Below are 22510 nucleotides of genomic sequence, written 5' to 3'. Positions count from 1 at the left end.
CAGTGCCAGGGCCAGGAGGACATCCAGGCCACCAAGGCAAGTGTGGGATGCCTGAACTGCCATCCTGTGCCTGCTGCCCACAGGCAAAGCCAGGAGCTCCCTGGGGATGCACAGGCCAAACACTCCCCAAGCTGCTCGGCCCCGGCGAGGACCCTGGGCCTTGCCCAGCCCCCTGGAGGAGCTGCCACCCCACAGGCCGTGCCCAGCCAGCAGGGACACCCGACAGCAGTGCCCAGCCAGCAGGGCCACCCCAGGCACTGCCAGCAGCAGGACACTCAACAGCTGCCCAGCCCGGACCACAGCATGCCACCTCAGGGAACCGACAGCAGTCCACCTGCAGAAACACCAAGCATGCCCAGCCAGCAGGGCACCCACAGCCGTCCACAGCGGAACGTCAGGCTCCAGCCCCTGACACCAGCACAGAGACCCCTGCACATCACCCCGCAGTGCCGGGCGCAGGCGGAGCACGGCAGGAGGGTTTGCAGAGCAGGAATAGGGAGGAGGAAGGGGATGAGGGACAGGAGGAGCGAGGCAGAGCATGAGCTGGGCCCATGGAGTGCCCGGGCCTGCCTGGCACCACGGAGTGCCCGGCCCCGTGATGGCAACAGCAGGAGCTGTGCCCAGGCCTGGGGCCGAGCACAGCAGAGTCCCCCTGGAGCAGCAGGAACGAGCGAGAGCAGTGGGGACAGAGGCAGAGACAGAGGAAGCGGCGCAGGCCCAGCCAGGGGATCCACCATGGATGTGCCATGGATGTGCCACCATCCATGAGGGAGGCACCCCCAGGCCCAGGCAGGGCTCAGCAGCAGCGGGCAGGAGGCGGCGAGGGCGGCGAGCACGGACGGGGCTGACGGCGCCAGCACAGCACCCAGGCAGGGCCAGGGCAGGGGACACGGCCAAGGAGTGCCCGGGAAGGGAGGAGAAGCAGGGCTGGGAGCCAGGGCTCCAGTCAAGGAGGCGCAGGGAGGTCCCTGCTCAGATGAGCAGCACTGGGGGCAGAGCAACGCCCACCCAGCTGCTGTGCTGCAGTGTGCCTGCCATCCATCCATCCATCCCTCCATCATCCCACCCATCCATCCATGATCCATTCATCGTCCGTCCATCCATCCATCCATCCATCCATCCATCCATCCATCCATCCATCCATCCATCCATCCATCCATCCATCCATCCATCCATCCCTATCCATCCATCCATCCATCCATCCATCATCCATCCATCCATCCATCCAACCACCTCTAACTCCCCCTGGCAGCACCAGGGGAGCCCAGCAGCCCTCAGGAAGCAGCACCAGCCTCATCTACGAGCCGTGATCATCCCATCACACCACAGGGACAGGCAGACCCTGCTGCACCCTGGCATGTGCAGCCCTGGGGTGGGGGAGCGGGGCTGATGCCCAGGGTGGCTCCGCTCCCTCCCGTGCCCGCCCTGCCCCAGGAGTTTCCATGTACCTGCACGGACCCCCCGAGCCTGCCGGCTGCCAGGTGAGCTCCCAAAGGCTCCTCGGCAGGCTGCCCACCGGCCTGAGGATCCCACACCTCCGTCCCCTCGGGCGGCTGCTCGCGACAGGCAGGAGGAACAGAATGAAAAGAAACAAAAGAAAAAGAGGGAGAATGGGGAAGAGAAGGGAGACGTGGAGGGAAGGGGTGGGAAAAGTGGCAAAGGGAGTCGAGAAAATAAGACATGCAAAAGCAAAAACATGACCGGAGCAGCTCGAGTTGGTGATTGCGGAGGGCACCGTGCAGCACCGTCCCTGCGGTGACAACGGGGGTCTGTGTCCCCCTGCCACCCACACACACACCCCAGGGCCAGCCCCTGGAGCAGGGCCAGCTCCAGCAGGGCTGGGGCCGTGTTTGGGAATGGGCTGGGGCAGCAGAGCTGGAGCTGCCGCCAGGCCCAGGTGACGCCGCATCCCCAGGACGACGCAGGGCTCGGGCTCGGCAGGGCCTGAATGGCACCAGCTGGGCCAAACCCTCCCTGAGTGAGCACAGCACGGCCCCAGAGCTGTGGGGACACCCTGTGTCCCCAGGCAGGGCTGGGACACCCTGTGTCCCCAGGCTGGACACTGCTCCCGTGCTCCAGGAGCTCTGTGCTTTGCTCTTCCCCCTGCTCTGGAGAGGGATGTCCAGCATGGCATTTCCCTGGTGTGGGGGCACAGAGCAGACCTTGCTGGGAGTGAGCTCCCAGAAATGAGCCAGAGGTGATTGATTTGACATTTTCCTCTCCCTAAGGAAGCTCTGCCAGGCTCCCTGTGCTGGGCAGGAGCAGTGTGGGTAGCACAGAGTGCTGCACCCCCTGCTCCAGCCCCTTTGCAGGTGCTCTGCCCCCAAGGAGGTTTGGGAGGACAAGGGTTTGTACAGGACTGCTGGAAACACATGAGGTTTGCTCTTGGTGGCAGCAGTGCCAGAGACACGTGTCCTGCACCAGGGCAGGACAGGCCACAGCACTGGAGCAGCTCTGAGCCCCTGGCCCCTTTCCCACACTGATCCCTGCCCCAGGCTGGGCACCCTGTGCCCTGCCCGTTCCCAGAACAAAGGCAGCCCCAGCATGGGGCAAAATGCTGCCAAGCTGCCCCCCAGTCCTGCCCTCCCTTGTGCCATGTCACTGTCCCATCGATGGAAGGGCATCACAAGCAGAGCAGCGAGTCACCCCGTGGGGACAGCGAGCAGAGGTGGCTCAGCCTGCACCAAGCCCTGCCCCTCCCCAGCTGACATCCAGGCCTGGCACCCCCCAGCCACACTGCAGCCCCCACAGTGCCTCCTCCCTGTCCTGCCAGGCCACAGGGACATTGCCCTGGGCCCGGTGAGCCACAGACCCCGAGCTGTGGGAGGAACTCCTCCCACAGACAGCACTGAGGGAAAGCCACGTCCCAGTCCCTGCTGGGCTCCACGTCCCTGGAGCTGCCCAGCCCATGGCCCCCTGCCCCAGGCAGGCTGTGCCATTGCTCACCTGGTGTTTGGTGTGTGGCTGTGCTTTGTCTCTGTTCGGGGGCTGCACCTGCACCTCGCTGTGCATCGTGCCAATGGGGGTGGGCTGGGGACACAAAGGACAATGTCAGTGCAGCACAGAGCCCTCCCAGCACCCCACAGCCAGATCCAACATGCAAAACCCCCAGAACCAGGGCCTGATCACTGCCCCTCCCCTGCCCCTGCCCCAGCAGTGCCATGCTTGGTATCCAGCTGCAGTGAGCCCAAGGAATGCACCTATGGCAGTGAAAGAGCTCAGAGCCTCCAATTCCCGTGTCACAGCCCTGGAGCTGTGACTGGTGAGGAGGATGGAGCTGGTCCCCTGGACACAGTGTGTGGCAGGGATGGCTGAGTGCCACCTCCTCCCTGGCTGCTGTCCCTGTGTCCCAGGCCCTGGGCTCCCACTCACCAGAGGTTTCCCTGCCCAGTCGTATTCGTAGTCGAACACGTAACCATTCCTCTCGAACAAGTCTGTGAAGAGCTTCCTCAGGTAGTCGTAGTCGGGCTTCTCGAAGAAATCCAGGCGCCGCACATAGCGCAGGTACGTGGCCATCTCCTCTGTGGGGACAGGGGGCTCAGGGGGGCTCAGGGGACAGCACAGGGGCTCAGGGCAGGGGCTGGGCAGGGCACAGCTCTCACCTGGGAAGTTCTCACAGAGCACCTCCACTGGGGTGGCTCTTTTGGTGTCACCGATCTTCTGGTACCTCTCCTTTAGTGTGTCAGCCTGGTGGGGACAAGGGGGGTCAGCACAGGGGCCAGCACTGCCCTGGGCTGTCACACCATCTGTGATTTTTTGGGCCCCCTTTCCCAGGTAACTCCTTCCCTCCCTGGGCAGGTCTGCAGGACAAACCCAGGGTCTCCAGGACAGCCACTGTGAGAGCAGCTGGGGGGACACAGGGAGACCTGCACAGCACTGCAAGGGCCTGGCATGGAGCTCAGAGCTGGCAGGGTGCCAACCCTCCAACACCCCAGGGGCCAAACCTTCCCCCTCCCCATGCCAGGGCACAGCCACACCCACAGGAAGCCATGCCCAGGGGCAGCAGGAGCTGGCAGTTACCTTGAGGCCTTGCCAAGGAAGGCTCCCACGGAGGAAGTACATAAACATGTGCCCTAATGCTTCCAGGTCGTCCCTGCGGCTTTGTTCTGCATGGAGAAAGAGACAAGGGTCAGTTCCCACTACAGCCACTGTCCCTGTCCAGCCCCCAGATCCTGCAGCACCCTGCAGAGCAGGAGAGGCAGCTTGTGCCCATCCCCACCCCTGGCACCCCTGCCCTGCAGTCCCTCCCTTCCGCAGGAGGCAGGGCTGCCTGTGCCACACACCTTTCCCCAGGTGGGTGTTGATGCTCATGTAACGTGCTGTCCCTGTCAGGCTCTTGTGCTCTCGGTAGGGGATGTGTTTTTTGGTCTCGGGGTCGATGTACTCTTTGGCCAGGCCAAAATCGATGATGTGGATGGTGTGCTGCCGCTTGCTGCCCGGCCGCCCCACCAGGAAGTTCTCTGGCTTCACATCTCTGTAGATCAGGCTTTTGGTGTGCACGTACTCCATCCGTGTGATCTGGGGCACAAGGAGGTGTCAGTGCCAGGGCAGAGCCCCCACCCTGTGTCCTGCACACCCCTGCCCTGGGCACCTCTCCCCTGCTCCCCTCAGCCAAGGATGGGCACATCAGCTCCTTCCCACCATGGGACACAGCCCCTGGCCAGCTGCACCCTGGGCACATGGCACAGACATCTTTTATGAAAAATCCTTTCCTTAGGATTTTTCCTCCTGAAAAGCCTCAAAAACAAAATATAAACAATGGTTATCTGCTGCTGTGGAATGCAACAGGTGGATCTGTAATTGGTTTCATAGAGTTGTTTCTAATTAATGGCCAATCACAGTCAGCTGGCTGAGACTTTCTGTCTGAGACACAACCTTTGTTATTCATTCCTTCTTTTGCTATTCTTAGCTAGCCTTCTGATAAAATCATTTCTTCTATTTTTTTAGTAGAGGTTTAATATAATATATATCATAAAATAATAAATCAGCCTTCTGAAACATGGAGTCAGATCCTCATCTCTTCCCTCATTCTCAGACCCCTGTGAACACGGTCACAGGCCTACACTGAGATGCTCTGGGCACACTGAGAGGCTTGTCAAGGCTCAGAGAGGGGCTGAGAAGGGTGGAGAGCTCTCCCTCAGCAGGGACCAGGTGAGCCAGGTTGGGTTGTGCCAGCATCTTCCCCTTATTCCCCATGGGATGCCCGTGCTGCCTGCCCACGGTGCCCACACACCCCCTGCTCCCCAGGGCAGCCGTGCAGGGCTGCAGGGGAGCAGGGCAGGGCTGCAGGGGAGCAGGGCAGGGCTGCACTCACCAGCTGGATGGCAATCATCAGCACAGTTTTGAGCGTGAAGGTTCGATCACACAGATCAAAGAGATCTTCCAGGCTGGGTCCGAGCAGCTCCAACACCATGGCGTTGTACTTCCCACAGGGGCCAAAGTAGTAAACCTGAGGAATTCCTTCTGCAAGAGACGGAGCAGGGGCTGTGCAGGGCTGCAGCAGGGCCAGGCTGTCACAGCCATGCCACTGCAGGGGGGGATGTCCCTGCACTGCCAGCCTGGCTCTGCTCAGAGCAGCTCCATCTGCATCCCTGACTCTGCTGAGGGGGTGGTGGGGGGAAATAACTAAATCCAAAGAGATCAAAGATGAGACAAGGCATCTGTGTGAAACCCTGTGGAGCAGATGGGCAGGAGCTCCAGCTGGGGGTGAAGTTGCAGAGTCACATTTAGGGAAAGCCTCTCTCCCAGCAGCCCCCCAGGCCAGCCCAGCCCGTACCTGCATTGCCGAGCTGTTTGTAGAACCGATACTCCAGGTGCAGCTGGGGGGCCCGGGATTTTATGGGTTCCTTGGAGGAGAGAAAGGAGAACAGTTATGTAGGAAGCAGGATGTTCAGGGGGTCTGGGTGTCAGACACATCTTTCACATGCTGGCAGGAGCTGGACTGAGAGCTTTTGGGGTTGGGAGTAAGTGGTATAAAATGGAGATGAAGCCTCAGGGGATGATGAGAGAAAATCAGCCCATGTGGGAGGCAGATCATCTCATCCAGAGAGGGAAAACATTAATGGGATCAGGTACCAGTGGGGCCACCCTCTGTGCTGCTGGCACTGGCTGAGCACAGCACAGGCCACGCTGAGGGCAGGGAGAGGCAAGACTCAGCTCTTCCCTGCCCAGCCCTGGATAACCCCACCTGCAGGGATGTGTGCTCCCAGACTGCCCTCAATGCTGAGCAGGAACAGAGCTCTCCCACAGCCACCCAGCCACCACATCCCAGCCCAGCACCATGGGAGAAAGGGGAGAAGCTCCTTCCCAATGGCTGGAACATCCCCCACCCCACCACGGAGGAACTCCCTGCTTTGACAGCCACTCACCAATTTGATAGCTACGTATTCATTTGTGTAGAGATTCTTCCCTGCGGGGAGAGACACAAAAAGGAGATGAAAAGCAGATCCTGCATCACCCCCACCACACATCCACCGCTGTCCCTGAGGGCTCCTGGGCTCACAAACATTCTGAACAGGTTCTGCAGCTCCCACAACACCTGAAGGAGCCTCAAGGCACGGGGAGCAGCAGAATCCACTGTGGGGAGTTGCAACATGCCTGCTAATTATCCCCAGGTGGGGAGTGTGGATTCCTCTGCGATGGGGAGGCTCCTGGGGCTGGAGCCAAGGCTGGTGGGAGGGGGCAGCAGCAGGGAGGGGACAAGGCTGAGACTTGGTGTTTCTCCAGCCCCACAGGGGGACAGGGCTATGGAGGGATGGCCAGAGCTGGGGGACACTGAGTTACGGCCAGGGGGACCCTGCAAAGGGTGGCAGGGAGGAGGGACACCCAGGAGCATTGGCACAGCTGGCAGAGCTCTGAGGGCACCACAGGCAGGTGGGAATCTGTCCCCCAGGGCTGGGGTCACTCTGGGAATGGCACAGACTTGTGTGTACGTGTGTGTGAATGAACCTCAGCCCTGGGGATGCTCCTGCCCACCCAAGGGCACAGGGGAGGCCAGGAGCAGACCCATGGCACAGCCCAGGATATAAGGAGCTGAAGGCTGCAGGAAGAACCAAGGACAGGCAGGAGCAGAACCATGGCATGGCTCAGAGTGTACAGGAGCTGAAGGCTGCAGGGAGGGCACAGGGGAGTGAAGGAGCAGACCCATGGCATGGCTCAGAGTGTACAAGGAGCTGAAGGCTGCAGGAAGAACCCAGAGGAGTGAAGGAGCAGCTGTGGCACCCAGCACCCTGTACAGCACCCCCAGAGGGCTCCACACCTGCACAGCACCTTGCACACCATAACCACAGCAAGGTTGAGCTCAGGGCACCTCCACATTCCCCAAAACCAGGAAAAGGGGACACAGCTGGGAAGCAGCAGCACAATCTCTGTCCCAGCCCATAAAGGCCAAGATTAAAGGTGCAGGAACAGCTCTGAGTGCTCCCTGTGCCTGCAGCCTGGGCAGGAGGGGGTTAAGGGCAGCAGGGATCCCCAAGGCTGCCGTGTGGGGATCTGATAGAGCTGCATCTGTCTCCTCGGATTTTCTCCAAGCAATTTGCTCAGGGAACAAGCTCCTCCTGGCCTAAGATTTCATCTGCTCCCAGGGCCGCTCTCCACCTGAAGCAGCCATAAATCCCGGCTGGGTGACATCAGAGGCAGCTGCTGAGTGCCAGGATTACAGGAGAGGGATGAATGGGAGATATTAATGGAGCAGCTCCTCCCAGGGATGGGCTCTGCAGCCAAGGAGGGGCTCAATCCTGCTGCCCCCCTGACCCTCTGCCATCCCTGGGGACCTCTGCCAAGCCACTCTGTCTGCTGCTGCTTCTGCATAAAGCAAATCCCTTCACAGAGATTAGGGAGGAAAGGATTTGGGAGGGAGAGAGGGAGGAAAGTCTGGTGAACACAGCGTGTGCCAGATGCAGGGGTTTGTCCCATCACACACTGACACTTCCTGGGGAGCAGGTGGGACACCCCCAGACCTGTGCATGGCTCCACAGGGCCCTACAGTGCAGTCCAAAACAATTACTGCTGCCTTCAGGGCAGAACGTGGGATCAGAGAACTCACAGCTGGATTTTCCCTGAGGTCAGGCAGGATTTGAAGGGGGACAAATGTAACATGGCAGGAAAAGTGCCAGAGGCACACTGCAAAAGGGACTCAGCAGGGATGGAGGCAGGAGAATCCCCAGCAGTGGCATCTGTCCTGTCCCCACCACACAGAAAGCTACCAGCAACAAGGCTCTGGAGCTGGCAGCATTCTCCCAGCTCAAAAATGAGTCCAAATCATTTGGTACTCCCCTGGTTCAGCCCTTCCTTGGGGGGCTTGGACACAGCTGATGGACAAGATGTGAGCAGAGAGGGTATGGAATGGTCAAATCACCACCCTCTGCTTCCCCTTTCTGAATTAAAAAAGGTGCAAATAGCAGAACTGGGGACTGGGAACTGTCATGAGATTAATAAACCAAGAGTAAAGCAAAAGAGCAAGGAGGAAGGATTCCTTCCATGCCAGGGAATTCCCCACTCCAGCTCCTGGAGCCATCCCCTCTGCCCCAGTGCTCCCAAGGGAACAACTCTGACACCCAAAATGTGCCAGAGCCCAGGGAGTGCCTGGGAGGACTGCAGCAGGCAGGACTTGCAGCACAAAAGGTGCTTGTGAAAGGAAATAAAAGAGAAAAGTGGTGAGATGGGTGGCAGGAAGCAAATATTTGCACTGCAGGGGCCTTTGCCCGGCTCGGTGCCTCCAACCCCATCTGGCAGGATCAGAGAGGGATCAGAACAGGCTGAGGGCAGGAGCAGGCAGCCAGGCTGTGCTTAGAGCAGGACCTGGCTCTCTGTGCTGCCCCTGCCCAGCATTTGGCAGCAGAGCCCAGCACCTGCCCCTGCACGTCAGGAGGAGCGGGCTCAGCTCTGGCTCCCATCCCAGCAGCTCAGACCCACGGGATCACAGCAGCATTCAGGTGGGAAAAGTCCTTTCAGATCACCACTGACCATCAGCCAGCAGCACCACCATGTTCACATCAGCCCATGACCCCAGGTGCCACTTTCACACTTCTTTGAACACTTTGTGGGTGGTGACTCCGCTCCTACCCTGGGTAGTCTGTTCCAGTGCTTCACAAACCTTTCAGTGAGTGAAGGAATTTTCCTACTAATTCCAACCTAAACTCCCCTGGCCAGCCTGAGGCCGTTCCCTCCCTCCTGTCCCTGTTCCCTGGGCTGTCCCCTCCTGTCAGGAGCTGTGCAGAGCCACAAGGGCCCCCTGAGCCTCCTTGGCTCCAGGCTGAGCCCCTGCCCAGCTCCCTCAGCCTCTCCTGGTGCTCCAGACCCTTCCCCAGCTCTGTTTCCATCTCTGGACACTTCTAGCCCCTTGCTGTGAGGGGAAAAGTGAGCACTGAGGCTGCCCCTTGCCCCTGGCACAGCACTGTGCCCATGGTGGGCACCTTTGCGGCTGTGCTTGGGCACCAGGATGGGGATTTGTTTGTGTCTGGGCACTGAGATGGGAATTTGGCTGTACCAGGGCACCAGATGGGGAATTTGGCTGTGCCTGGGCACCAGGATGGGATTTGGCTGTCCTGGGCACCAGGATGGGGATTTGGCTCGTTGATAATGAATTGCTTGTTATGGGTACTAGATGGGAATTTGGCTGTTCTAGGGCACTGAGATGGGAATTTGGCTGTACCAGGGCACCAGGATGGGAATTTGGCTGTGCCTGGGCACCGAGATGGGAATTTGGCTGTACCAGGGCACCAAGATGGGAATTTGGCTGTACCAGGGCACCAGGATGGGAATTTGGCTGTGTCTGGGCACTGAGATGGGAATTTGGCTGTGTTTGGGCACTGAGATGGGAATTTGGCTGTGTCTGGGCACCAGGATGGGGATTTGGCTGTGCCTGGGCACTGAGATGGGAATTTGGCTGTGCCAGGGCACCAGGATGGGAATTTGGCTGTGCCTGGGCACTGAGATGGGAATTTGGCTGTGCCTGGGCACTGAGATGGGAATTTGGGTGTGTTTGGTCACCAGGATGGGAATTTGGCTGTGCCTGGGCCAGACTGGGACTGGCACCAGGTCCCTGCATTGCCCAGGATGCCAAGGCCAGCAGGGACAGGGAGAAGCAGGATCCAAATGCACAGCCCTGGCAGCCACAACTCCTGCCCACGTCATTCCCCTTCTGGCTTGCCACAAATGCCTGATGCCAATTGTTTGTTTAGATTTTATCTTTAAACAGATCACTTGACTTTGGACACCTCCTACATGGGTGGACATCTGTCTCTACCTGGGGCAGCTGAGCTGAAGCACCCTCAGGACAGATCACCACGTGCCCCTTGGTGGGGTGCAGAAATAGGGCAAAGTGGTCCCTTTTTGGGGATGACAATGTCCCCTTCCTCCCTCCCCACCACTGGGAGATGGAAGATCACCTCCAGGTACATTTTTTCAAGATCTCATGGCCTTTGTTATGAGAGCAAGAAGGCCAAAGAAGGTCTGGGAGCTTTTAAATACTGAGCTGCAGTTTGGCCTCTAAAGCCTTGAGGACTGAATTCTCTATTCCCAGGGAAAGCTGAGTGCCCAGCAAGCGCTGGGGAACATCCCTGCTCATGCCACCACTTCACAGCAGGAGCCCTCTGCTCCCTTGCCATTCATGTGCAGCTGGAGGAATCCCTAAATCCTGAAAGCATTCCTGAGCCCTGATGCAGTCTGGAGGCACACCTAAGGAAGAGAGCTGTGATTTTAGGAGAGAAGCCACATAGCTGTGGTGATGAGATCCCGTGCTCAGGCCTCTGGCATGTTATGGCCAGGCCCTGCAGGCTGTGACAGAGCTGAAAAGCCACGTGGAGGGACTGGAAGCTTCTCTTGCTGGTGGCAAGGACAAACTCTCACTGTGACAATCGACCACTGTGGAGCCCTGGAGCGAGAGCTGGCTGCTTGTCCCTGCAGCCAGGAGCAAACTGAGCCCAACTGCTCCCAGGTCCCTGCAGCAACCTCCCTGCCAGTCTGACAGACATTGCTCAGATCCATGTCACACTCGTGTCCCCTCACTGAAAATGAGGGGGAGGAAAAGGCAGGGGGGTCACAGTGACCCCTCAGCACCGAGCACAGCAAAGCAACACAGCCCCAGCCTGCTGCCAGGATCCAGCTCACCCAGAAACACAGACCCACTGCAGAATGCTCAGTGGCAAGCAAGGAAAAGGAGGTGCAGGGACACAGGTGGAGCCTGCACAGCTCAGGGCTCTCTGGGAGGCACTGGCAGGTCCACCCAGGGAACTGAAAGGAGCAGCTGGTGCAGCAAAACCCCCCAGCACCTCTCCTTCCACAAGCCCTGGGTCTGGAGGAAGGCTCAGAGCTCCTCATGACAGCAGGACAGACAGCTGAGCAGGGGAACTGCTGGGCTGGATTTCAGCAGAGCGTTTCCCCAGCTCTGCAATTACACAGCGGGGAAGTGCGGGGAGGGGACGGGCGAGCCTGGCACCAGGCAGTCTGTCACACAGGGCAGAGCTGGCATTAACTCCCCACACAGGGAGGGGGCACTGACCTCACCCCAGCCAGGGCTGCCACAGCTCCTCCCCAGGCCCACGGTCAGGGCAGGTTTAGCTCAGAGCAGGTTTAGTTCAGAGCTTGGTTTCAGAAGGTGCTGCTTAAAATATCACAGAGCAACAAGGCTGTGGCTGTGCCAGGCTCTGGGGACTGCCTCTCCTCCCTCTCCTCAGAGCACAAACCCCTTCCCAAAGCACTCACACCAAGCTGGCAGGGACTCCACCCACACATTCCTGGAGACATCCAGACTGTGCTGCTGGCACAGAGGTGCCTGGCCCTGCCTGATGCCAAGCAAAGGGTTAACAGCTTGCTGAAAGTCTCCAGGGACATTCCCAGTCCTGGGAGAGGAGCAACCTCCCCACCCTCCAAACAGGAGTTTGCTTGAGGAGTTTCCTGATAAACTTGGTTCAAAATGGAAGATGCTTGGGTTTTATTCCTCCCTTTCTCTGACCTGCACAGAATTTCAGGAGAGTCTCTCACATAACCAGTTTCAACAACTGAAGAATTTATCCAGGATAAAACACAGATTTTTCTCCTTAGGTGTTTGTCCCAGCAGAGTGAGCATCCCTGAGACCCCCATGCTCCATCCCCTGTCCTGAGGCACACTCAGAGCACAAGTGGGGTGAGATTTGGTGAGCCCACAGTGGCATCTCCTGAATCCTTCCCCACTCAGTGTTCCTGGATTTGGGGGACACCCAGATCTCCGTGGCCACCACTGCTTACAACAGACAGATCCAGCCTGTAGTGCTCTCCCTGACAGACCCAGAGAGCAACAGGCACGGGGGGAGATGGGAAACACCTCTGCAATGAGTCCTTTGGGCTGGGATGGGCCTTGGCAGATCAAACACAAATGGAGGAAGAGGAACAGGACAGGGGCAATGCTTCCACTCTGTGTGCCCAGTCAGCACCACTGTGCCCATGGCCACAGGCTGGTGCAGGAGGAGGATGCCAGGGCAGTCCTGGCAGGAGTGGGTACAGTGAGGACAGACATGACCCTTCTCACCTAGACGGAGCTCCCCGAAATTGCCGCATCCAATCTTCTTGCCGACACGGAAGTTGGGACCCACCATTAAGACTCCCGAGTTGGTTCCAGCACCCCGGCCTCCATGACCACTCCTTCCTCCACCTGTCTTGGACATTCTTTTACCTTCCTCCAGCTCCCCTTTCCCTCCTCTCTTATCAAAATCCATAAGTTTGTGATACCCCGGCCTCTCCACGGTTACGCTGCTGCCATACAAATCCCAGAGCTGCCGAAAATGGAAGGGTGAGGAGGACACAAGCAGGGTTCCTCTTGCTTAATACAGCATCCCGGGGAGCGCTGGGAGGGTGGGGGCTGGAGAACCAGGGGCAAGAGGCCGTCCAGGGCTGCTGGGCTACTGCAATGTCAGTGCTTCCCAAGGTCCTGCCAGGACTGGCATCATCGCCGCTCACAGGGAGGTCTTTGGTGGAGAGAACATCCTGCACACAGGGTCCTCCCAGCGCAGCTCCTCGGCGTCCCAGCTGTGCAAAGAGAGAGGCACAAAATCAGGATGAGAAGGCAGAGGGCAACAGAGGGCTCTGGGTTCCTCAGAGTCCCTCCAGCACCTTCCCTGCAGTCAGGTAATTCCTACAGCAGTGACAGTGCTGCAGCTGAGGGGTGGGAGAAGCTGGGAGAAACATCAGGTTCCAGAGAGCCCCATGCCTGAGGTGTTGGTTTAAATAAACAAATGAATTTTAAAAAGCTTGGAGGTGAAATGGTTGATGAATGGCTCCATGCTGGAGCCAGCCAGGAGTGATGTGGGGACAGAACTGTCCCCATGGGGAAGGGCTGCTTTCCAAGAGCAGCTTCTGGAAGCATTGAGAGGCACCAGCCAGGGACTCTGAGAGCCCCCAGGAGCAGAGGGCACAGTGAACCCAGCATTGTGGGGCTGCCCATGGAGTGAAACTGATTTCACCTGGCTGGGAGGGTCCCTGTGGATCCAGGGGCAGGGGCCAGGATCCTGTGCCAGCAGCCCTGCCCAGGACATGGTTCCTGGGGAACAGCCACGCTCAGGGCACCCACCACAGCCCACCTGGGCTGGGGAAACACCCACTTGGCAAACAGGAACCTGCTCACATCCCACGGCCTCCTCCTCTGCTCTTATCAACCAACCTTGATTTTCATTGCAAAGCTGGGAGCGAGGCCCCTTGGCTGTGACCCTGGCCAGAGCAAATGATGCTCATGGCAGCTTGTTTGCTCAGGGTGCAGCACCTTGCTGCCTGTGTGCTCCCATGAGGCCGCTGGAAAGCCCCCAAGCTGCTGGTGGGGTTATCTGGGTTCCCCTCCACAGGCAGGAATCATCTCAGCCCCCCAAACCAGGGAGCTCCTTCTTGTGTGCACAGCCCTGCTCGTGGCTGGATGAGGTGACCTTTAAAGGTCCCCCCAACCCAAACTATTCCATGATTCCATGGCACCGGCTCCACACACATCCCTGTGCAAGCCCAACATCAAGGCCAACCAAAGCCTTGAGTCCTCCTGGACACAAGACTGGGATGAAAAGAACCATGGATCTGCTCTGTGCTTGAGGAACCAGGTGCCCAGGAGGGAACTGTGCTCTCCCTCCCAGCCTGGGCTCCTCCTCACAGGGGTGCCCGTGTGGGAGGCAGGAAGGACAGACAGGAAACTCAGCATGGACAGAGGGGTCAAACATCATCCAGGCACACACTGGGAGGACACATGAGAGACCCACACCTCCATTTCTCCCTTGCTCTGGTTTTGCTCCCAGCTTGACCCTTGCCATCCTTCACCCTGTCCCCTTCCCCACCTCTCTCTGCTCCTCTCCAGCCCCTGTGACACCACTGAAAGCTCCCAGGGCCACCACAGATTCCTGCTGACCCTGTGGTTTATCCAAGCAAACCCCCCCTCCAGCTCCAGGAAATGAACACACTGTGAGCTCTGAGGCTTGGCCAAACCCCGTAAAACTTTTTATTGGCTCTCAATAGCTATTAATAACAAAAAAAAAAGTAAAGAAAAAGCTTCTCATGCTCAATGGTACACAGAGGGAAATGTGGGATCTCTAAGAACAGCCCAGGGAAAAAGACACCAAAGGCAGAGCTCAGCAGGGGGAAGGGCTGGCTGTGTAAGGGTCCAGGGGCAGGACAGCCCCTGAGGGGGGCTGACACCAAATCCTCACTTCCACAGCACCCGGGCACACTGCCACTGCTCCCCAGGAGGGACCAGAGCTGCTCCAAGGTGCAGAGTGCTGGGCTGCCACTTGTGGGACCTGCCTGGACCTCCTGCCCCCATCCAACACCCCTGGAGCATCCCTAGGGCACAGCAGCCTGGCTGTCTGAGGCCACAACACACCAACAACTGGACACCATCCTGCTGCACGAGGGAAACTGAGGCACGGGGAGCCCTCCATGCCTCCCAGAGCTGGGCAGCCCCGTGCTGGCTGCTGCCCTGCTGCTCCCTTCCCCCAGAGCGCGTCCGTGCCAGCAGGAAGCGCGCTGGGAGCGGCAGGAGCAGGGCTTCCCTCAGCTTTGTTCTGCCCCAGCCCCGAGCACGCTGGGCCCACACGTGACATCCTGCTCATTCTTCACTGCCCCGATGGTTTCCGCTCCGGGTTCAGCACTTGGGGCTGCCCTGGCGACCTCCTCATGCCTGTCCTACCCCTCATGCCTGTCCCACCTCCTCATGCCTGTCCCACCTCCTCATGCCTGTCCCACCTCCCCACGCCTGTGCCACCTCCTCATGCCTGTCCCACACCTCCTCATGCCTGTCGCACTCCCCATGCCTGTCCCACACCTCCCCACGCCTGTCCCACCTCCCCATGCCTGTCCCACCCCTCACGCCTGTGCCACCTCCTCATGCCTGTCCCACCTCCCCATGCCTGTCCCACCTCCCCATGCCTGTCCCACCTCCCCATGCCTGTCCCACCCCTCATGCCTGTCCCACCTCCTCATGCCTGTCCCACCTCCCCACGCCTGTCCCACCTCCCCATGCCTGTCCCCCCTCCCCATGCCTGTCCCACCCCTCATGCCTGTCCCACACCTCCTCATGCCTGTCCCACCCCTCATGCCTGTCCCACCTCCTCATGCCTGTCCCACTCCCCATGCCTGTCCCACCTCCTCATACCTGTCCCACACCTCCTCACGCCTGTGCCACCTCCCCATGCCTGTCCCACCTCCCCATGCCTGTGCCACCCCTCATACCTGTCCCACCTCCTCACGCCTGTCACACCTCCTCATGCCTGTCCCACACCTCCTCATGCCTGTCCCACACCTCCCCATGCCTGTCCCACCTCCCCATGCCTGTGCCACCTCCTCACGCCTGTGCCACCTCCTCATGCCTGTCCCACCTCCTCATGCCTGTCCCACCTCCCCAGGACACCAGAGCTGTTCCCTCACAGCCTCCCAGAGCAGGCCGCTCACACCTTGGCATTCAGGGAGCTGCTTTCCCAGCCACAAGGGGAGCAGCTGGTGATGCACAGCCCTGCTGCAGCTCCATAACCTGTTTTCCTTCTCAATCAGAGCTTTATGCTCAGTCCCAGGGGATCCCAGGCCCAGACTGTTTGCACAGAGTCAGGCGGCCGCCAGCCAGAGCTCAGGGAGCTCCAGCCCCGGCGCTTGGGATTATTTTCTTTGAAGAGTTATGGGCCAGCTCTGCAAGGGAATTTCAGACAATGAAGTGAGGCAGAAGGGAAAAATTCAATCCTGTTTCCTGTGAGCACAAGGGAGGCTGTGCTGCCCTTTCCCAGCCCAGACAAACTCAAGGAGCAGCTCAGCACAGCTCTGGTCCTGCCTGTGGAGCCTCGGGAGCTCTCCTGGAGGGGCCCAGCCCCAAACTCCAATTTCAGGCAGCTGGGCCAGATTCACACCCAGAGGCCACAGCCCAGCCCCCCGTGCTGGGACTGCCATGCTGCAATTCCCCCTTTCCCAAGCAGAGCAGCAGGAAGTCCCTAAACCAAATCCATGTGAGTCAGGGCAGTGATGCTCCCTCACACTCTGCCCAGCAGCCTCCCCCATGGATGAGCCAAGGGCTGGGGGGAATTGATTTTCTCATCCCAGGAGTGCTGAGGAGACACAGTGGCTCCCTGGACCTCAGGACAAAAGCAGGACCCACCTCTGTGCAGTGTCAGTGACTGCTCAGGTTTTCCACCCCGTGCCATAAAAGGATCACTGGCCTTTAAAATTGAGAACAACCTAATTAGAAACAGAAACTTTTGGTAAAATCCCAGGACTCCCACTGCTCCAGGGCAAAAAAACCCCTGTGTTTGTTAAAACACAGCAGCCTTTGGACAGAAAACAGGGACCCAGACCTGACCCATCCTCCCCAGGCAGCAGCAGCATGGGGGCAGATTCCCTGTATAAAAGTGATTTCACAATGTTCCATTTTGCACAGGAATCCTCTCCCAAAAGGTCACAGCAAGGCAAGCAGCCTCAGGAAAGCACCTTCTAGGCTGGATTTGTTGGCCTGGAATCAAATCTGATGCAAGATGAGACTAAGAAAACTTGTTTCTCTCTTTGGGAGGGAGTGGGATAAATAAAGAAAAAAAAAATGAATTGTCCTGAAATTTGGCAGAAGACATTCCAAAGCAAGCTGTGGTCTTAAAGCAAATAAGCAGTGCCCTGTGGTGTCTGCAGTGCCAGGGATCCTGCAAGGGAAACAAACTGCAGGCAAGTGCCTCAGCACCCCAAAACAGAACCTCAGAAGCACTGGAAGTGCCATAAAAATGGGGCAAGCCCACACAGCCTGCTTCCCAAAGAGGGAGTTCACAGTGCTTTTGTTGAAACATTGGGTCCTTTTTCTTTGCCATCTGGTTTTAAGCAGGTCAGAGCTGCTCCAGTCACATTTACAAGTTTTTCCCTGCAGATGCAAAGGTGAGAAAAGGGGAATTGGGGTTGGGGGGAGTTGTTTTTTTCCCTTAAAAAAAGAAAAGCTGCAGTTCTAGTGCTACCCCTTGTCTCTGTGACTTGGACCAAAATATCAAGGCTCGGGAAGTTCCTGCCCACATTTGCAAGTATAAGATGCTGAAGAGTTGTATTTTTAAGAATATTTTCCCTGTAGAATGAAACCCTGTGGCTGCTGAGAAGGCACTTGTACAAACCATCTGGGGCACATTGTTCTCAGCCCTTTATATGAACACACACACCGTGTTCCTGCCCAAAGAGGTTACAGCTAAACGGGGCAACACAAAAGAGAGGAAGAAGAGGGAAAAAAATAGCAGCAAGTGGCTGGGGAAGGTCAGGGACAGGTCCATGGTGCTGCTTGGAACAGGGTTCAGGTGTCCCTGAGCCCCAGCAGCCTTTGGGATGGTTCTTGGAGCTGCTTTCCCCATGTTCTCTGCACTCTGTGAGCAGAAGGGAAACACAGCTGCATCCAGATGAAAGAGAAAGGAAAGCTTCTTGAGAGCACAAAGAGAAAAGCCCTTGACACTCTGCAGCTCCAAGTACAGATCACTGCCAATTAAAGGCTAAAAATAAGCACAAATACCCTAATGTCCCAAAGGATGACCCATCAGCTGGCTCCCAGTGCAAAAATCCAGACCAAAAAGCAACCAGTGGCCTTACACAGCTGAAACCAAATCCCAATAAATTCTAAACGTTAAGAGGCTGAGCTTAGAGGAAGATCAAAAGTCTTAAAACAAAGCAAAAACTTAAAACATCTTGAAGAGTGAGCTACAAATGGTCCCAAATGATGTCTGCAAGAGTTTGTTGTTAAACACAAGTTCCAGCCTGCAGAGCTGCAGCCAGCCCTGCTCATGATGGAGCAGGGAAAACTGTGCCACACAGTGTCCCAAAGGTGTCCCAGAACAGGGGGACATGGAAAGCCTCAGCAGGTGTCCCACAGGAGCCAAGGGTTGGGTCACATCAAGGTTCTGATCCATCAAAGTTCCCAAATCCCTCTCTCCAGGACTGATCTCCATCCAGTCTGTGTTTGTGTTTGGGATTATCCCAGCCATGGCAGGACCTTGCACTTGGCCTTGTTGAACTGCATGAGTTTGGCACAATCCCACCTCTCCAGGTCCCTGTGGATGCCCCATCCCTTCCCTCCAGCTCCACACAGCTCTGTGCCACCAGCAAACCTCAGGGCCACTGTCCATGGCACCAGCAGGGAGGTAAAACAGCACTGGTCCCAGTACCAACCCCTGAGGACACTACTGGTCACTGCTCTCCACTTAGAGTGTGACCACCCAGCCAGTTCTCCACCAAGTGAGCACCCAACAGGCTCCGGAGACATCTCCTGAGCTTCCTCCACCCTTGGACATGCACCTCTCCTCCAAGCTGGGCACAGCAGCTGAGCAGGCTGGAACTCAGCTCCATGGATGTGCTGTTTGGAGAAAACTCATCCTGATCCCACAGGGAAGTTTCCTCCATGGGTTTGAGAGGCAGAGGGGCTGTGCAGCCCCTGGAGCTTGCTCCACCTGGGAGCTCCACCAGCGACAGCTCCAGTCATGGGAGATTCAAGCAAACCTAGCAGGACAGCAGAACATTCCTTATGGCAAAGGAAGTTCTGGCCCCATTTCCTCTGGATCCCTCAGAAAACAGGAGTTTCACTGCTCTGACTGAGGAACTCCAGGAACCTGGTGGAGATGGGAGTTCTGGATGTGAACATCTCACATCAGAGCTCTGAGAGCTGTGCCCACCCTCCATCCTGACAGGATGGACATCCTGCACTCCTCTGGATCCCTCAGAAAACAGGAGTTTCACTGCTCTGAGGAACTCCAGGAACCTGGTGGAGATGGGAGCTCTGGATGTGAACATCTCACATCAGAGCAATGAGAGCTGGATGGAGGATGGGCTGCACCACTCTGGGGACAGCACCTGTGGAGGAGCTGGAGCAGCAGGGCAAGGGGTGAAAGGGCCTTTATCCATCCCAGGAATTCCCTTAAAAACCAAGCAGCCCTGGAAGCAGCCACTCTCCCAGCTGTTTCTGCCAAGTGCAGCCACAAGAACATCAGAACACAGACCACAGGTTGGGTTCAGAAGCCTCCTCCTGCTCTCCAACCCTTTTTCCAGCCTCCAGCGAGGCAGGAGCCAGCACAGCTCTGTTTACTCCTCCTGCTCCTTTGTAGGTTGTGTTGGTGTCAGCACAACAGGAAGCTCCTGTTCAATAGTTTGTCACTGAAGTGCTGATGCAGGGCCATGGGGGAGCCCTGGCAGCACGTGGGGCTGCTCTGAGAGCTGGGGGAGCCTCAGAGCTCAGCTCAGGGACTCCAGAGCTCCTGGCTCTGCCACCCCTTCTGCGGTGATCTGGGTGTGCACTGAGCCCCTGGCCCTTCACATCCTGCCTGTTACACTGGGATAACTTCCCTGCATCCACCTCCTCCAGCTGAGATCCCTGGAGAGATGAAAACCTGGCTGCTTTTCAGCTTCTGAATGGTGCTGAGAGCTCAGCAAGCCCACCCTGCCTGCTTCAAGGCATCTGCAGGGACAAGGGCCGGGAGGGAAGAACTGCTCCACCAGGCAGGAACAGCATCCTGTGACACCCACCCAGCCCACCTGAAGGAACTGCTCCACCAGAACAGCATCCTGCAAAACCCACCCAGCCCACCTGAAGGAACAGCATCCTGTGAATCCCACCCAGCCCACCTGAAGGAACAGCATCCTGTGAATCCCACCCAGTCCAGCTGAAGGAACTGCTCCACTGTTGCAGTATTTAATTCCAGTACTTCACCAGGCAGGAACAGCACCCTGTGAATCCCACCCAGCCCACCTGAAGGAACTGCTCCACCATCCTGTGAACCCCACCCAGCCCAGCTGTGCAGCTGCTGCCTGCACACAGGCTGGGCAATACCCAATGGTCACAAATCCCCTGTTTGGATCCCCACAGGGCAGCCCCCAGCCCACCCCCCTGCCCCTGCTGTGTCCCTCAGCCCCCAAACACAGACCCCAGCTCATCCATGCAGGGCCACCAGGCTGAGTCACTGATGACAAGGCAGCCACAGCTCTGTCACCACGGCCACTGCACCAGCACTGACAGCAAAAAAACCCAGCATGGCTTCACTCTGGTGCCCCAATATTTACAATTAAGAAATCTGCATGGGCAGTATGTCCAAATAATGCTTTTTTTTATCCAAGTTCTTTCTTGAAAAGAAGACAGGAATAAAGCTGAGGCTAATGTTTCTACCAGAATTTCTTCTAGTGCTCAGAGGCAAAAAAAAAAAAAAAACTCCAACAGAAACAACGAACCCACAAAAACCCTGAACTGTGGCAGCAAAGCTTTTAATCCAACATGATCCCAGCATCCTTGTTCCAAACCTCTCCTCCCTTCCTGGCTTCCCAGCTCTTTCCAGTGAGGAGAGAGGATCACACCCAGCTCCCAGAGTGGGCACAGGGCACCCTGGGCACCCCCAGCCCAGCCAGTGCCCCATGGGCAGGATCTGGCCCTCCCCTTGCATGGCACCAGGGATGGACACAGCCAACAACGCTCCCAGCACCAGAATTAAAACCATAAATCATAAATCCACTCTCAGAGCAAACAATCAGACACACCATCACCTCCAGCCACACCATAACACAGAACAAACAAAAGGGACTGCAGCAAACGAGGCAGGAACGTGCTGAGCCTGCCAGAAGTTACCACATGCAGGTGGTGCCCTGCTCCCAGCACCTCAGGGTTTCACCCAGATATCCATCCCTGGCTCTCAGCCACATCCATGAAAACATCCAAGGCACAAAACCACCAGGAAAAATAAAATAAAAAAAAAAAATAAAGCATTTGGTTTTTTCCCTAGAGTTAAGCTGTGCCATGAAGATGACAGATTTTCTTTCTGGTTTCCTATTCCAGCTCTCATGTCTATTAAACTTTTCTCTAAATTAGAAATGTTCTCTTGTTACTGGCTATTCCCTTCCCCAGGAGATTTTTACCACACTGTGAACTCTGGTCAGCTCTAAATCTACAACAAATCAAGCTCCAAATTGTTTCAAAGTTATTTTCTCCCAGCCTCTGAACCCAAATATGGCTTTTTAACAGATTGCTATGAATTTCCAGTATTTTTTTTTAATGTTTGTGCCACACCATTCCCTCTGTGAGGGAGCTAACAATGAAGAGAGCAGAGTTTCAAGAAGGCAGCAGGGAAATGCTTCTGCTGAAGGGGGTCCTGCTTCCCAGATTCTCACAACACACCAGTCATGATTTGTGTGTGGTTTCACAGAGATCTCTAAAGGACACCAGGTGATACACAAACCCACCAGGCTGCCTTAAAAGCAAAATCTCAGCTGTTCCTCAAGCTCCAGCCCAAGCTCCTGCAGCCCATGAGCTGGGAGTGCCCACAGACCTGGAGTGTCCCCTGTGCAAGGGAGTGAAAGCAAAACTCAAACTTGTTCTCCAAATACAACAGAATCAAAAAGGAAGTAAAAGATGAGGGCAGACCACCAGTTTTCAGTTTCCAACAGAACCACAAGGCACCACTCAAGAGCTGGTGTGATTTCCCTAAATTGGTGAGATCTTAACCCAAAAATTTCCTCCTCTGGAGATGAGCACAGAGGGGCTGCACCAGCCCTGTGCCACAACACCCCTGGAGCAGCAGCTGGAGAATTTCACCCCAAACTCTCAGCACAGCCCAGGGGGGATGAGGAGAATCCCTGCCTGGCAGCAGTGTGTGTGCACAGTGTCAGCTTTCCAGCAGCAGCTCAGCAGGAGTCATTTTGCACCCAAAAATATCTGAGGAGGAACCAGGCTCCTCTTCAGCCAACAGCACTGGGACTGTTTGAATATTTGCACCCTGCACATATGAGCAGAAAGAAATCAATGTGCCATGGACAGTCCAAATGCAGAACTCAGATCCTCAACATCCAAATTCAGAACAATCCAGATCTTCATGTCTTTGAAACCAACCCACAGAGTAAAGACACTCCTAAATCTCTCAGCAGCCACAAAAAAATCCTCCTGAAGCATCTCCACTCTCATGAGCTGCCAATTCACTCCCAGCCCAATGCACAATTTCACCCTTTTCCTTGGATCCTCATCCAAAGCAGCTACACCTGGATGGAAAATATTAAACTGTGCTCCACCAAGGAGCTGGAAATGCCACATTGGAAATTT

The 22510-nt window shown here is 56.9% G+C and overlaps 1 protein-coding gene across 2 annotated transcripts in view; it reads right to left on the bottom strand.

Moving 5' to 3' along the window:
- Positions 1-22510, bottom strand: part of CSNK1G2 (casein kinase 1 gamma 2) — a 42704-nt gene that overhangs the window by 1467 nt on the left and 18727 nt on the right. Inside the window, exons 2-11 of one of the 2 annotated variants that reach the window (XM_064734043.1) lie at positions 12506-13002; positions 6369-6409; positions 5777-5846; positions 5315-5463; positions 4284-4518; positions 4021-4106; positions 3603-3687; positions 3373-3521; positions 2947-3030; positions 1449-1553 (exon numbers count right to left, since the gene is read on the bottom strand). In XM_064734043.1, the coding sequence (XP_064590113.1) occupies positions 1449-1553; positions 2947-3030; positions 3373-3521; positions 3603-3687; positions 4021-4106; positions 4284-4518; positions 5315-5463; positions 5777-5846; positions 6369-6409; positions 12506-12692 (1191 nt within the window). In that variant the 5' untranslated portion in view covers positions 12693-13002. The remainder of the gene's footprint in view (positions 1-1448; positions 1554-2946; positions 3031-3372; positions 3522-3602; positions 3688-4020; positions 4107-4283; positions 4519-5314; positions 5464-5776; positions 5847-6368; positions 6410-12505; positions 13003-22510) is intronic. The other variant, XM_064734044.1, reaches the window with a different exon arrangement.

The sequence above is a fragment of the Zonotrichia leucophrys genome, chromosome 28 (genome assembly GCF_028769735.1).
Source record: "Zonotrichia leucophrys gambelii isolate GWCS_2022_RI chromosome 28, RI_Zleu_2.0, whole genome shotgun sequence".
NCBI lineage: Eukaryota > Metazoa > Chordata > Aves > Passeriformes > Passerellidae > Zonotrichia > Zonotrichia leucophrys.
Note: the sequence above shows the minus strand (reverse complement) of the source record. Positions and strands in the feature narration are given on the sequence as shown.